The 16587-nt window shown below is 45.4% G+C and overlaps 2 protein-coding genes across 2 annotated transcripts in view; both read left to right on the top strand.

The window, feature by feature from the left end:
* Positions 1-103: 103 nt before the first annotated feature.
* On the top strand, positions 104-1323 carry LOC107224471 (protein DPCD). Its single transcript, XM_015664534.2, has 4 exons — positions 104-167; positions 375-580; positions 899-1132; positions 1219-1323. The coding sequence occupies exons 1-4, from the start codon at positions 104-106 to the stop codon at positions 1321-1323; spliced, it is 609 nt and encodes a 202-aa protein (XP_015520020.1).
* A 4-nt stretch (positions 1324-1327) lies between these two features.
* Positions 1328-16587, top strand: part of LOC107224475 (histidine-rich glycoprotein) — a 48637-nt gene continuing 33377 nt past the window's right edge. Inside the window, exons 1-2 of the mRNA XM_015664541.2 lie at positions 1328-1892; positions 2659-2734. Coding sequence (XP_015520027.1) covers positions 1822-1892; positions 2659-2734 — 147 coding nt within the window. The 5' untranslated portion in view covers positions 1328-1821. The remainder of the gene's footprint in view (positions 1893-2658; positions 2735-16587) is intronic.

The following is a 16587-nucleotide window of genomic DNA, read 5'->3' as shown; positions in this document are numbered from 1 at the left end:
GGCGTCGAGGCTCGTGGACTTGAAGCCAACTTCACGTACCTGAGCGTCGCGTCGTCGTATCCGCTGCGTAGCAACGAACAATCGATGGTTAAATTATTTACAAATGGCGGCGGAACAGTGGCTGAAAGCTGTGCAAGAGGCTAAAAAAACGGCGATAATTCAGGATGGTAAGCGCGAAAAATTCCTCCCGATCTTATCGTCGAGTCGCAAAGCGTTGACATGTTCTAGTAGAATAACATACCCCGAATGACATCGACGGTTTTGATATTTAACGGACACGTGTCACTTGCTAACCGTCAAATGTCAACGGGCTTTATGTCACGGTCACGTCGGCTTGTTATCGATTGAATTATAACTGTGTCGATGGAATTTAGGGAAGAGAAAGGTCCACTTCATGATGGGAGATGGGAAGGAAATGGTAGAGGAGTATCACTTGGATACTAATGTTCTGACGCGCAGAGCCTGGAGAGAAAAGGGCAAGCTTGGACAGGATGTCGGGTGGGCCGTAGAGGTTGGCGATCCAGATCCCAAACCTCTCGACAATCTGGAGGTATCTGGCATCAGGGAAAGCTCCAACACAGTACGTCGAATTCTTCTCTGTTCAATCTTCACTTTTGCTTGTTTTTCCCTAGTTGTGTAAAAATATTCAATACACATTGAATCAGGGCTCGCAATCCTGCAATTAACATCGCCGGAGTTTCTATTCATCGGATAACGGTGTAGATAGTCAGAAGTTTAATTATATTGCACATATTCAAGTACTGTTTGAACTTACCACTTCCCATATATAATTCTGTATAAATCGGGTCTAGTTGTTGGATGAAAATTTGGTGAAAAGATACAGAGAGTAAAATTGAAGGTAAATTGTAAGATTGATTTATGATTTGGCTGATTTCAGCCAATCATCTCGAGGAGAATCACAAAGGTATCCCTGGAGTGGAGGATCAGGAATTTACCCTATCCAAAAGACGTGTATTCTGTTACAGCGGAGAATGACAAAACTATAACCGTCAGAACGAGTAATAAAAAGTATTTCAAAAAAATAAGTGTTCCCGACTTGGAACGAGTCGGTCTGAAGCCAGAGCAGGAAAGAATTTCTTTCACGCATCAGTTCAATACTTTGATCATCACGGTAGGGACAATAGAGTCGCAACGCCTCGAGCAATTCTTGAATATTCTGTTATTTACGTACATTGATTCTTCTTTTTTCAATCACAGTACAAAAAACCGCCTCTTCTCATCGACCTGGAGAAAACAATTTTGCAAGAAATCCTGCAATTGAAAACGAGAAAGGAAAGTGACGTGCAATGTCCAACAAGCTGATCAAATACAGCCGAGGAAAAGCAAAGAAGAAGACAAGAAAATAAATAACCGAATAATATGACATAAAAAATAAAAATGATCAATGCATTCCATGATTATAAACTTCGTCGGTTGACAAAACGTTAGCAAAATTTCGACGTAACTGCATTATCCGTAAATCTGAAACCAATTAATTGGTAAGCAAAGCTTACTTGCACGAAAATTTGTTCAATCAGTATACATATTCGTAAATATTTTAAGTATTTTTCATCCCTAGGCCCGAGAACGCCTAAACGATTTAGTCTGCTTTTCGGATTAATATATTAGAGTAACTGTTTCGCGCCGCGTTTCGAACGTCAGTTAGTATTTCGTGGAACGGAAAGCGCGTCGCAACAATGTAATCGATATATCGAACGTGGCTCGCGTCACAGTTCAGGCAGCTGTCGCGCGTGTGTGTGGTTGTGGCTTTTGCTGTAATTTTGTTGGCAGTGTTGTGTGTATCAGATTGGTGGTGGTGTGATGAGTTTATCCTGTGAAGAAACATTGAGCCGTGATACACATACAGCCATGTCGAGATCAGTGCCGGAAAGGTGAGTAAATACTGTTCTTAAAAATCCCAAATTAATTAGCACTGTGCCAAATGCCAATGGCCACGATGCGTCGGTGTTTACCCGAAAGAAAATGGAGGTCAATTGTGGTATTGAGGTTATGTTTTTGTGCCGATTATTCGACCTCCCTCACAGCGGCTAGGCATCAATGAAAAGACAAACGAATACCGTTCATCCTTCGCACTCGACTTCGTATCTCCGTTGGCGTACGCTAATCAGATCGTATGTGCTCTTTAATACAGTCTCAAATATATTGGCAAATATCAATCGGGAGCGTGGAGGGAAAGCTTGAGCCGCTAATGTTGGCGGCTCGTCGAGCGTCAGTCGGACGATTTACCGGCACGCCGCTTAAATGTCGAGGAAATCGACGCGAGATGGCGACACTAGGTATAAACGTTGTCATCTCGGCCACGTGGTGCGATGACGCAAATGATCGGAGGGGGGAATGCCGATTTAAAAAACGTTGATATCTATGCGTTCGCTACCCAGATACACACCTCGTAGAATATTTACAATTTTTCTAGGTGCAAAAGAAAAAATTTAGGAACAATTCTTTTGACGAAATGTTCGTATTGGGATTTATTTTTGGAATAGAAAAGTACGAGACATGTAGGCTTGTTTTATTATCCTCTGCTTCAATGTGTACACTCGGTATGTCAGAGTACGCACGTTTATCACCTTCTGACGTGTTGACCCGACTAATCAATGAAAACGTGTTTTTATATATTTGTCTTTGATTAATTTTCAGGTGGTTGGAGTACAAGGCGTACGGTGATGTAATCAAGGGAACGAAAATAGTCGCATTCAAAGTCCCGCTGAAGGAGGTGAGTTTATCGTCAATCGAATTTTTCAAAAACTTTAATAATACACGTGTTACGATAGAAATGAGGGGCAAAAAAGTTTGTTCCATCGGTCATCGATAACCGCAACGAAAGCAGAGCTGTTTCAGTTGAAATGTATTTGGTGAATCGAGTGAATAGCCCTTTCTTCGTGTTCGAACAGATCGTTACACGCATGAATATAATGAACAACGAATGAATAATCGACAAATGACTATTACCTATGGATAATACACGTGGATATGAATGAGGCCGATAGACGCATCGGATATATAAGAACGACGGCAAAGAAGGCGTCCGTCGAAGCGTCGACCGTTGAGCACTGAAAATATTGAATTATAGCGCATAACCGAAAATACTGCCGGGCCGGGGCGTCGGTCCTTTTCATCTGCGACCCCCGCCGGGCCGGCCTCGGCGCCGGATTCAACGAATCGTAAACCACGAAAAGTGCGTTAATGTTGTCACGATTCTTCCGCGTGATTTACGCGTTTCCGATGCCCCATAGTCCGCCCCTTCTCCTCTCTCCTCTTCCCTCTTTCCTCGCCCCTTCGCGCTCCACCCTTCGCCGCGAGGCAACAGGTACCTTGCCTACCTATCCAACTACTACCTTACTACCTTACTACCTTACCACATCCCTACGCGGACCGCGGGGATGCCGCTGACCCCTGTCGTTTTACCGCGCCGCTCCTCAGATTCTACCTTATTATTCCTGCACGCCGTTTCGAAGTATTTTCATTGGGATAGATTTCAGGGCAAACGACGTGCGCATAAAGTTACAGTGATGGTCAAATGAGAATCAATATCGCGTGGCGATAACGCCGTTTATTACTTCTGTTTCAACGAATCTTGCGGCGGGATCGAAATAGCTACATAATTTTAAAAAAGCCTCGACTAGTAAGGAAGTTTTTCCTGACAATAGTCTCAAGCAAATATCCGCGTATACCATTACACGTGCCAGCGAAAACACGAGTCTGAAAAAATTAAACGACGGCGTCAACCGCCAGGGGCCCCCCTTTCTTCCTTTTATCTGTCTTCGATTTTTTTCTCCTCTCATCCCCCTTTCGGTATTTCATTTTTACGTTTCGTCGATGCGTGTAATTTCACGCGCGAAGATATTCGACGGTCCGTCGACACCGGCGTCAACTCGGTGATTTACATCGACGTAAATCAATTTTCTTTTGCCTGCGTCCAGTAAAAGAAGCCCGGAGATAAAAAGGTGGAGGCAGTTTTATTCAGTTTGAGAAACGCGCCGTTGTGCAGTGCAGTTGCAAAGCTTCATCGCCGCACGGATGCGACGCAGCGGTCGGCGAAAGAATAATTCTTTTGTTACGAGAGAGGAGATTTCGCCCGTCGAGGAGAGCCGCGGCCACGAGATACGACCGATTTAATCGTTGCCTGTCCAAAAACATCTTGGTGTTAGTTCACCAGGCGTATGTGCACGAGCCCGCGTACGGCCACCGACCAACTTTTTCGGCGGACCCTATTAACGAGGGGAAGGCTCCCCGTGGTGGCTCGAGAAACCCGGCACAACGCGCACATTTCTTCCATCTGTTCGGTCCAAGGAATAAGGAGCAACGCAGCCTCTCGGATTCGTCGCACCTTGTTTTATGTGTAAAACTTGCGACCCCGGCGCCAAAATCAATTAGCGCCAAGTAGAAACGTGGCCTTATTTTCCCGCTTTGGACACTTTTTTTTTACTTATTCACTTACCGGGACTCGGAAGTTCCGGCGTATACCATTTCTTTTTTTTTTTCTTCAACTGCATTCGTAACGTGGCATTCGATATTAGTAGACGATTTACTTGGGTGCGACCTGCAGCTCTGTCGATTTATGTAAGAGGAAATGGAGGAGGAAGATGAGGAAATTTGGGAAAATCGTCTTCACCCAGTACGCGAGAAAGCACCGCGGTTAGCCAGGTATACACAAAAGTTGTACATGCACGCGGGCAGGCTTACACACAATTAGTAGGCATGGAGGCGAATTTTAATGAGATGCCCGGACAGCCATTGAAGCCAAGGTGAGGTATAAAAATGGTTTATGCCCTGCGAAACTCAGCACTGAACTCTCATCAATTAGGGCGAGAGAGTGCAGCGGGACTTGTGAGGCAAACGTACCTTATACCTTGTTTCTCTTCCCACCAACCGATTCATTAACATATTCGTTTTACTCGCCAAGCAGTCACCAAAATCACTCGCGGCGCTCGTTTTCCTTTCCGAAACCCTCAACTTCGGTATTTTCGCTCGAAATCAGTAAATCTGTCCGCGTTCTCGATCGAACTACCAATTTTATTACGATACTCGAAACGTTGATTCGGGTATAATTATCATCGTTGCACTTGACTAACAGTCAATTTGAAAGGGGTGGACACTTTTTGAAACCGTATGTCCACCTCGATGCGTTAAGAGAGTCGACAATTCGTTTGAAGATATGCTAAAATTTATTCAAAATCATACGAGGCCTGCGCACTTGGAGTCGTCGTGTACATGAAGTAATTAGAAATCACTTAAAGTCACTCGAAGTTGTAATAATTCTGTTGAATACGTCACTTGAAAAGATTTCAAGTTATATCTCAAGACTTTCGAATTTGTAGGGTCCTCCAAATTCTTCGGCTCAGTATTCCAGTCAAGGTTCAACTTGACGGTTTCGACCAATCCGAAAAAAGCTTCAGCTTATAATTGGATTCGAACTGAGACTTGAACGGTCTATTTGCTGTTTGCTAACAAAAGGAACGTAATAGCAATTTTTTGCTTTCACACCGATTCAAAGTTGTTACCAAATACCGATAATCGGTTACAAATTAAAACGAGTCTCGAAACGATTCAGCCTCGATTTGCGGCATCGAATCGATTATTTCAATCCGAAACAACGAAGTGTTTGCTCCATCGTCGAAATGGTTACATCTCGACCCGAACCATGGTTCCATACCTCGTTTGTCAGAGTTGGCATATGATGCTTGTCCCCTTAATTTCGAGGTTCCTTTTGACTGGAGGCGAGGAGTCGAGGATCGAGTTAGTCGCGGCTAGTAAGCGAGCGGTGTTGAGTAAGCCGTCACTAGGGATAGGATGAGGTATACGGTATACGCATAGGGGGGAGCAGCACGAGGTGTCCATGAGAAATTCCAATATTTCAATAACCGTCTCGGTGAGCGCAGCGTGAGCGCGATAGATCACCGACTCGACTCGACTCGCAGAGTCTCCTCTCCTCTCGTCTCTTTTCTTATTTACCAGAAAAAAATCGGTAGAGGATGAGGAGAGAACGGTCCCTGTGATTCGCCGCTTTCGAAAAGAGACTCTGCGCATACATCACGCTTGTTTATAACGCAGGAGGGGGTTCCCCGGTCAACAATACACCAATTTGGCCTCTCGATTGATATCAGATCCCGCAGGAGGCGGGAATCACCGGGAGGACGAAGCCGAGACACTCGCGGGCACTTTCCTCACCCTCTCTCCGAATCATCGCTGGTATGATCCTGAAGCGATCGTTATCATCCCCTGCTCCGATCGCGCTGCAGCCCTGCAAGTCTTCTTGGAGGCGCGCGTTTCGAGCTCTCTTTGATTTAGTGACGCTTCGCGGTGTGTTTTTCGGAATTTCATCCCGTTTCTCACCGGCTTCTTCTCCTTCGGACGATCCGAGTTAATCGAGTTTTTCGGATGATGGGGGTGGGGACACATCGTTGTCGCATGAGCTCTTAGTCCGAAAACCAAACCCCCCTCAGGGTTTCGGTTGCGCACGAACCGTGCGGCGGACGGTATCCGAAAAACGGCGCTTCGAGCGAGCGAATTCCCATAAATTCCTCGAGCGTAGGCAGGTATATCATTTTGAACGTACATTCTCAGCCTTGGTCCTCAAATTTATAGATATTTCGCGTGAGCGCGGGGCCCACGTTGTCCACCAAATCTGGCGTATGTCCCTTCGGTCTGTCTCTTTTCTCTTCCCTTTTCCCATGCGATGCATGGACCGAGAAAAAGGAGCACATTAGCATAGACACAATACGCCGCGTTTCATTACAACGGCGTTTTACACATTTTCACAACTTGTCTCCTTCTCTTTCTCTCTGCGTCGGTGTGCCTGCAGCGTAAGTTCGTTTCTACGTTCTCGTTGATGCTATGTTGCAACTTGCACAAGCAGCCGCGCGGAGAACCGAAGCCATAATTCTTACAGGCGGACGAGTATAACGTTGATTGATTACAATTACTGGTCTTGAAAAACGTCGGTATTCGAATAAATATCAGGATGAAAATCCCAGGGGGATGTATAGCGAGGATACGAGTCAAGAGAAACATTTATTTGTCCTGCAAAGACGACAGCGAGCACTTTCATTCATTGAGTCTACACTTCTCCGATCTTATCAATCTTCAATCAACCTGCGCCCAATTGATAGAGAGAAATCATCATTTCGGTCGTCACCTGCAAGGATTCCGCTCTCGGATTCCGATGTAACGAGTAATTCTTTCCCCTCGAGTTGGTCGAGCAGGTAGCATCGAGGAGGAGGTTGCACTGCGCGGAGGAGCAGCACGCGGTAAGATAGAACGAATATAATCCGACGATTTGTCAGGCATAACGAGGATTATGATAATAATCAATTGGTTCTTAGGATCGTGGCTCCACACGACATTTATCTTGCTCGGCTCTGGGTTTATTAGGTACCTTATACCTACCTTCCTTCCTACCCAAGAGGTTGCGGGGGGTGAGGAGGTGGGATGCAGGGCTCTTCCTCTCGCCGCGCAGGGCCACGTGGTCCTCCGCGAAGGGGGAGGACACCGGTCCCCTTACCGTCCCCCCATTAAACTCTTTTCATACCGCGATGAGGTGCGGGGATACCGCCGCGTTATCTTTTACCGCGGGGGATAGACGTTATTACCGAAGTACTGTTAATCGTGAGAGTAAGTCATTATTTAGGACTTTAGGACTTAAGTAACTACGACGCGAGTCTCTCTCATTGTCGCAATAATTCTATTCCGCCGGGACGAAGGAGTTGCGGGCATATATGAATGAGCACGGGTATTACGACTCCCGTATTATATTCTCTTTGAGATATTAATGCCCGCTTTGCAAGATATTCCACCGCCGCTGCCTCCCAGCTCGATCCCTACTCCGACTCGTCTCCAAATATACTTATATTATAAGTTGGCTCCGCAACGTGTATCTACAAGAAAAATATCACACGCGGTTTGGCGACCAGTAGACAATAATTTTTAGACGACAGCTCGGCTTAGAAATTTTTAAAAATCATTCACCGCTGACGTACACCACACAAGTTAATTAAGCGATCAATTTATACCTACCCTAGTTTTTTCGCCAGAATCTACTCTTGCTCTCAAAAGATGTTTTTACCTTTACAAATTATGCCATTCTCAAGCGCGCAAATAGCCCAATTATCAACCGGTTATTTGCTTTTTTTCGAACATGTAGAAGCGCTGCTATTCTGACATTTCCACGGGGAAAAAGGTACGTCGATCGATTTACGATCCTCTCGATCCGTAGTCGCTGAAGATTGCCACAACGGATCCGATCCTCGTTCAGGACTGCTCACGCCGGCGATGAGAGCTAAACGATTAACCGACCCACCACCACGATCATTAAAGATCAATAAACGTCACTGAAAACTCGGTTGGGGTTGGACCGAGGTTTAGAGATCACCGAGGATTTGTTATGGCGCAGGTATAATCAGAGTTTGGGGGTTGCGATGAGAGCACCGGATGCTGTACATCAGCGAATGTGTATGTTGTAACTTTCGGAATCTAGATCTACGCTGGGGATGTCGAGGGTTGATTCTTCTCGGGAATATCGTGCGGATGCGATTCTCTACTTATTGTTAGCTGGGAGATAGAAACTTTGTCTATTTTCCTGGGTTTCAACGACAAAAAAGCCCGACTTCGTTATAAACCCGTTTTTCGACCTCTCAATATTCAATTTATCAATCATGAAATTTCGAAGATATAATTAGTGGAAATTATACAGACGTATTATTTCTAAATTTCGAAGAGTATCCTTGTACAGCTTTTCGGTGTTAACTGGTTTCGAGACTTTCGAATTTGCAAGAAATTATCTCACCGATATTTATTATACTTCTTACAAGGATAATGGAGTCAGATTCGCGAAACATAGTTAAATGAACGTGTCTGAATTTGCATACATTAAACCTGTGGCCAAAAAATAAATAGTTAATTAAACCGAAAACCCAGTGAGCCACGCCGGAGGTATTTGCAGAATTCTTTCAGATACGAAAATTGTTATGGTCGTTGCGTAGATAACGTTGCGATATCGAGCACGATCGTATGTTTAGTGCGGGCCATAAAACGGAACTTTTCTTGCAAACTGTTCAATTCCATTCTCTTATCTTTATTCTGTACCCCGCGGGCAGCATTATTATTGCCTGGGACAATAATCCTTAAATATATTCCATTCCTATTCGAACGATGAGAAGAACAGGTTTTTTAATGGGTATGAGAAACTTCACCTTTCTCACACTGGTACATGTATTGTATATATGAATGTATGTACACGTATTCATATATTCGGCTGTGTGGTGAATTTATGATGAGCTCAATCGCGTTGCTAAAACATCATACGAATTATTTTTCACCCGTTAGATGAAAACTTTTCTATAACGGCGATATAAATCGTGGATTTAGCAACGATACCGTCATATCACTCATAAGCGATCCAACAATAAGCCGTAAGTCTGAATAATATTATACATATGTTTTTATTAATTAATAAAATTTAATGTACGTTATTAATCAGACGCGGGTCTATTAATCCGCGCTTCTTCTCCTCCCGCGGTGAGAAAAAGTTTTATATTACGGAACTCACACGTCGTTTCCGTTTCAAATTATTTTCCTCGACACCCTTTCGCAATAATTAGCGAAAGAAAACCCGCGTGGGCCGCCGATTCTTCGTGAAACATAGATCTAATGCACGAAAAATTCTCCAGATGGCCACACAAATCTGTACACGATACCTATTATATTTTACGCTTCCTCGACCGCCTGTCCGCTACTACAGGCTCGTCTCCTCCTCCACAGTTTGTGATTTAGGAGTCGAGATCATCATCGTCGAATTCATATTCATCGCACACTTGTCAGGCCTCACTAATAGCCGGCTAATAGTCACCTCTAGACCTCCTGCTTACACACCGCTAAACGATGCTGCTATGCTCATTGCACAAGGCATGCTAGTCGATTCTGTTCACCGTTTTAGACTTTCGATTCCTGCCTCATTCCACGCTTCTCGTCCTTCGAGCACGGTACACCATACGTACCATTCGAACTGAAGATAATCCTAAAACTTGCTGGGATAAATTTATCCTTCATATTTCCGAGAGTGAATTGTACTGAAATTGGAATACATGTGATCAACGATTTATACCGTAACGTAAAATGTCTTTGGAGAACAGACCCGAGTACCGAGTGTTGAATCAAGTTTAAAATCGCGTCAATTCAAACACGAGAAATTTTCAACACGTACACAAATCACTTTTAACAGCACGCTGCCTTCTTCTTCGAGGGATTGAAGGTCCCTGCTTCCGGGCAAATACAATTAGTGGAGCACATGTCTTTTCTGCCTAGCCGAGGCATCAAAACGCGAGAAGGTCTCCGGACACCCATGAAGTCCTGGTCTGCAGGGGCGATGGGCCCGGTGTAGGTACGTGGGGCCCGACGAGGCGAAGAGACGGAACACGAGGCCCACGGGGCCAGTCTAAACTTTTCGTTTAATTACACGAATCGGTCGATAAATCAAACTGGCGCGGATGTTTGAGGTCACATCGAACGACCCCGACGCTTGCTTCGATAATTATACCTTTAAGGTTCGAAGTCTTTCGAGACGACGGCTGCGAACGCTTGCCACGTACACAAAGCTCGATTCGGACCTACTCTGACAATGAGTACCTTCTTACTTTCTGTGACATCTGCTGTCCCTTCGGGTTCGCGAGCTTCGCGGCTCACTAAGTGTAACGGTGCGTTATGTCCGTCTGTCCGTTCCTACAGCTACGTAAATCAACCGGCTGTTCCTCGGCTATTGCGGATGAGGCAAACAGTTCTCGCGAAGGCAGTTCGACCGCCTGTCTTTAATTACCCGTGTGTAATCGGGCAATTAATTTCACTATTTTTAAACCGCGGTTTACGCCCTTAAGTTATATCGTCGTCCAGTCGTATCTTCGAATCTACCGCGTGCAGTTCGCGAGGTTCTTCAGCTAAGGTCGAGCTGTAAAGTAGACGCGAAAAATTTGGAATCCCGGAACTTGGCAACGGCTATCATGGTCGCAAAATCGCGCTTTGGTAAGAACGTAGGGAAAAATGGTAGAAAATACTGTGAAAGGGGAGAGGAGAGATGGACGGAAAAACGTGAAACGAAGGGAAAACGAAAAAACGCAACGTCGCTGAAGCGAGGCGGGAGCGAGGAAGGTCGGTGTAACCGAGAACTTTGCTTGATAGAGATCTGAACGCGCGGCCCGGGAGACGGGGGTTGAAATACAGATATCACCCACGTCGAGAGGTGATCCATCCTTCCTCAGGGCCGACTGTCCGTCGAGTGGCGTCCTCGCATTAATATTCCTTTCGTGCAGAAATAATCCTGAAGCGCCGCCTCCCGAACTCAGGATGCGGACCCCACGGTACAATCCATGCGTACATTTCCCACCCGCAGAGTTGCAATGCAACGAATATACACCGATATCCATACTTAGGCTATGAGAAGAAATGGCTTGACTTGACATTCAAGTGTCGAGTCGAAAATTTGGCCGTGATTTCTGTCTCATGACCAATTGCGTTCCTCCCGCAATCGATGAGAGGTACGATAGTCAAGCGATGCAAGATATCCTGACTTCGCTGACCAATTTTGGAAAACTATCGAGAGCTTTTCCCAGTCGATGATCCGGGACACGGACGCCCGAAGGAAAGTACTCCCCACGGAGGGACATCGGCGTGTTGGACAGAGGCAGGCTTGGGAAGATTCCCGGGTCCAGAGGAGGTGGAGGTGCGAGTGAGAGATAGAGAGAGAGAAAGAGAGAAAGAGGATGAGAAAGAGAAAAGGAAGGAAAGGGAGGGTGGAGCGCGGCGTGCATTCCAGGGTTATCATAACGGAATTAATCAGACAGGTTGCCGGGAGGAGCGTTCGGGCTTGTACCTTGTTCACCGAACTGCTAGCGATGCCTGCGGAGAAGAGAAGAAACGAGAAGAGACGAGGCTTTCCTCGAGAGGAAGAGGCGACGCCGATCCAGAATCTATGCGCAACTGGACGTGGTCTGCTCCGTATTTCTTCCGGTCGTTAAGGCGAAGACATGCACCGTGTGTTAGCCTTGACAATTATTACTGTCTGTTCTTATGGGATTGGAGAAAAAGTCGCTGTCCGGATTTTTCTTGAAACTGTTCAACTTTGTCGATCATTGCAACCGCAGACCATGATGACCAAGCTGAAATTGATTTCAAAAAGTCCAAGGACCCGTTCGTATCCACAATTTGTTTCGTTTGTAATCCAAAGAGGTGAAGTTTTCTCAGAAGCCGACCAACAACGCGGCTGCGGAGTCTCTATTTTCCCCATCTGTCAACTGGGCATTGTTCCCTTAATACCGGATCTTGTGACTATGAAGAGCAAAGCGCGTCGTTCCCGGATTCCCCCCTTTTTCATCGCTGACGGTGTCGCTGCAGCCTGGCTGCCTCTTCGACGTCCATGGGGCCCCAGGGACCGTCACCGGCCCCATAGTTTACGCTCTTCGGTTGTTTACGGTTAACTAATATACCTATACCTTCAGAAATTAATGCAGTGCCCAGCTGCAGGGCGCATTGTGGAGCTCGCTACCTTCGAGGCGCTAATCCGTCCGACAAACACTCGATTTCACCACTTATATTCACCTTCGACGAGATTATTCCTCTGCAGCTCGGATCAGAGGAGAGGAGAGGAATGGAGCGGAGGGAACGTCGCACCGTCGCGGTCGGTGGTTCACAGACGAAATTTATATCTATACTATACGCGTCTTATTACGAAATACGTGGGATCGACGACAAAACATGCATTACCAAACTCGCGTCGTTGTCTATTCGGCTCCTGTCATCTCTCCTTTGGAATTGAAGAGACTCACCCTCCGCTTGACGAAAACATCGCCTTTCAAAGTCGCCCGATATGATTGCCAATTTTTAAAACTTCTTTGGTCAAACTAAAGTTTACTGTCACGATTCAGAGTATCTTTCCGAAAAATGTTGATGAAAGTGCCGCTGTAACTCAATGATGGACATTTCAGTCCTGAAAGTGAATTGAAACTTGTGGAACAACCTCAACATCAAAATTCATCAAGATTCATGGGAATAAATATATATTTCATTTGTCATAAAATAGTTAGGACAGAAATCTGGAACATTGGATCTTAGGAGTATGGTAGGTATACGTAGTTGTAATAAGGGACTCGAAATCTGATGCAATTGAGCCGTAATGAACATGCGCCTTTTGTATTCAATACGTAGGTCATACGTGACATTTTCTCGTTTTGTATATTGTGGAAGTCTTTTACGAGAAGAGGATACACACGGATTGAAAATGACATAGTGAAAGAGAGAGAGAGAGAGAGAGAGAGAGACGGCTGAAAGTCGTACGCCACGCACGTCACTTGCAATCAAGAGATGATTTAAGCATCGTTTAATATCAGTTTAGCATCGGGGGGGCGTAAATGTCGCGGCCCATTCACAAATTTCATTATCTGAGGCTTTATTGTTTGTGTTCTCCGACGGTTTATTTATTTATTTTTTTATCCACCATTTTTTTTTTTTTTTTTTTTTATCTTCATTTTTCACTTCTTACACCCATCGTCCGGCGGTCGTCCCGCTAGTCTACTTCCCTTTATAGCCCATCTCTTGATATGCGGCTTGACTGTATCGTAATTCACATCAATAAGAGGATGATAAACATCCGCCGAATTCTTTACTACTACGACGGTTTGTTCCTCCTGCGATATACTGTTCGTGAAAGGTGTATTCATTTTTTTTTTTTGTTTCCTCCTTCATTCTTCAACCAAGATTTTTATCAGCTAATACAACGTTAAAAAAAAATCTGAGTATACATATATATGTAGAATTCGAGGACACGGACAGTTCTCTATTACGAAAACGTTGACGAGACTTAAACGGCGCGATGTCGTCGTCGTCGTGGGACTCCGCCTATTCGTCGCGCATCTAGCAGGCTTGCCGCAAGAGCCAACGGGGAAGGGGGAGGGAGGGGGGGGGGGCAAAAAAACACAAAAGATAGAGGTTTGGCGCTTATAGTTACACGGTGCGCTTTCATCCTTTGCCTTATTTCGGTATTTAAGTAGGCTGCGGGCCTCTTCTTCTCCCTCTTTGTCATCTTCCTCTCCGCGTGCACTAACGGCACGTCATGGTTAACGCATGCATCGGGGAGATAAGTTGCGGCAAAGGAGCGAGCTTGTCTCGCATAGCAAGCCGCCGTCCCGGCGTCGTTGTCCCGCCCTCGCGTTTTCAGAGTTATTGTTTTTCCATGAATCGGGGGCGGGTCGACGCTGTTTTTCTCTCTTTCACACGCCGATTAGCAATGGTAAGTGTTTGCTTAGCGCCCCTCAGCTGGGGAGGTGTTTTCCTCTTCTCGTCGGCCACTTCTTCCTTCCCCCTTCCCCCTTCTCCGTCAGCATCCCCCGATGCTGTTCTACCTATAGCCGTCCATCCACCCGAGGATCCCGCAACGCTTCGTTCGTTCGTTTGTTCGTTCGTTCTTCTCTCACGGGTCGAACTTTCGAAATCGTTATTTATGCCCAACTTGGCGCACAACTTCGATGACTTTGTGAAATATCACCCCGATTCCTAACTCTTAAACTGGGATGAGATCTTATCCCGCTCCTGCCACTTCCACCCCTGTACTGTCCTCCTTTTCTCCTGGGTTCGTTCGACTCTGGATGCCTGGCGCCTCCGACTCCGCCTGCACCTTAGCCATTCCTACTCCATCAAGTATCCCGATTCTCGGTGGCTGGATGATCCCGCGCGACTGATTGTGCCAATTTTACCATTCCGCGTCCTCCTTCGAACGGAACGAAACTCTATACTGCTCAGCTGTATTCCCTCTCACACTGAGGTCCTTCCTTTTCCTCTTCTTCGATACTCCATGCAAGACGCCATAAAGTAAACTTATGAGACAGATCATTGTCCGGCGTGCATGGAATGCTCAGGCATCTATTGAAAAAGAATCTAGTAAAAGTCAGTTGATATTTTTTCAAACGTAATATAGGGGTTTGTATACCGTTTTTCTTCACCTCTCCCAGTTACGGGGGTGGATTTTCTCGTATATTTACCGCCGACGAATGGATTTACATTCCGGACACCGCGTGACGTCCACCTGGCGTCGGTAGTTTCGACGAGCTCTGCTACAGCCCATGCGCCTGTATGAAAAGTAAAAGTATACAGGCTCCTTCTTTTTCGTCTTTGACTTTTGTCTTTAATTAGAACCAATTATGGTAGCAGTTTTCACGACGAGTGCTTCCGAGTGGCCCTGAACTCCCGATGGTAGAATAGAGGAATTTCTTCCCTTCCTCCTTATCCCCCTCCTTCCGATTTTTGATAGTTTTCCATATTTGTTTACATTATTTTAATTTAATTCGTAGACTCTTCTTATTTTTGACTTACGGTCATCAAAGGTCAGATTTATCCGAAACATTAGACGTACAATTAAGCTGACTTTCTCCCATTACGTCCTGACTCACTCTGCCTGGCCTCATCTCACCTCTTCTCTCCTCTTTCTCTATACTACCTTTCGTCCTTCGCCTCTTATACGTCCCTTTCTTTTTCACTCTCAAGTATTTTCCTCCTTTCTCTGCACCAGCCTCGTGTGCAGCTGTACGGAATCTGAAAATAATTTTTCCTTGAGATACGGTTATACACATCCTACTTAAGCTCATGTGTAGATAAAAATAATTTTTAATTTGTGAATCTGTTGTGGATAATAGGTAGGCAGGTATATTAACATTCATTTTACAGCCAGTATTACTGGGAATATTGTCTTCCGTAATCTTGACGTTCCCATGCCGACGAGTTTCAGAAAATCAACATCCATGACATTTCCATAAAATCGTCAACCGTGACTACATCAGAAATAGAAACTCAATTTCTAATCCCGTGACAAGTGCCTGCCTAACGTTGTCGGAACAACCATGTCACTCACAATCGACGACAGGACAGGTACTATAAAAACCTGGTTACACGGGTTGAACGTTTAGTAAATTATTCGTCGTTAACAAAGTGTGCCTCGTGAAGCGGTGAATGATATTATTCCACCAAACGTATTTCGTTGGAACAAGCAAATGCTACAATTTGTTTAATTCAAGCATCAACCTTACTGGCCATTTACCGATTACCGATTTCATGTAGAACAGTTGAAGTTGGAAAGACCGAGAATTATTCGGATCATGGACGATACAATCAGTCCAGTTACCCCAAAGAACACCATCTTACTGACATCATTTCTTTTTACTCACGTAATTTCGTTTGGTGCATCGATGCCAACTGACATTTCAGCCTCAGGTTCGCCCTCCAATGAACAGAAAATCTATCAGTTTTCCGGGTGTGACAGATGCATCGGTATGGTCGTCGTCTAATGCGGTACCTTGCCATCTGCCGTACGGCATGATGAGTACCTACACAGTGCCTGGCTGCACATACGATGTCCGGGTATTGGGCATCATACATGGGTCCGCTGTTATGAGCGTTGCGTTACGATCCCTCGCGGTGTTGTTAGGATTGAGGACACTTTTGTCTGGTACTTTAGTGTCGGCATTGGTCGTACGTTTTCGTCGCATCAGATACACGAAGGACGAACTCGGAAAAGTGACTCTCTCTTCTCCCGGT

The sequence above is a fragment of the Neodiprion lecontei genome, chromosome 6 (genome assembly GCF_021901455.1).
Source record: "Neodiprion lecontei isolate iyNeoLeco1 chromosome 6, iyNeoLeco1.1, whole genome shotgun sequence".
Taxonomy (NCBI): domain Eukaryota; kingdom Metazoa; phylum Arthropoda; class Insecta; order Hymenoptera; family Diprionidae; genus Neodiprion; species Neodiprion lecontei.
The sequence above is the reverse complement of the archived record's forward strand: the minus strand, read 5'-3'. Positions and strand labels throughout refer to the sequence as shown.

Coding starts and splice junctions, on each gene's coding strand:
- LOC107224471 (XM_015664534.2), top strand. CDS start 104: ATGGCGGCGGAACAGTGGCTGAAAGCTGTGCAAGAGGCTAAAAAAACG. Junction 168..374: donor AACGGCGATAATTCAGGATG/GTAAGCGCGAAA, acceptor GATGGAATTTAG/GGAAGAGAAAGGTCCACTTC. Junction 581..898: donor TCAGGGAAAGCTCCAACACA/GTACGTCGAATT, acceptor GGCTGATTTCAG/CCAATCATCTCGAGGAGAAT.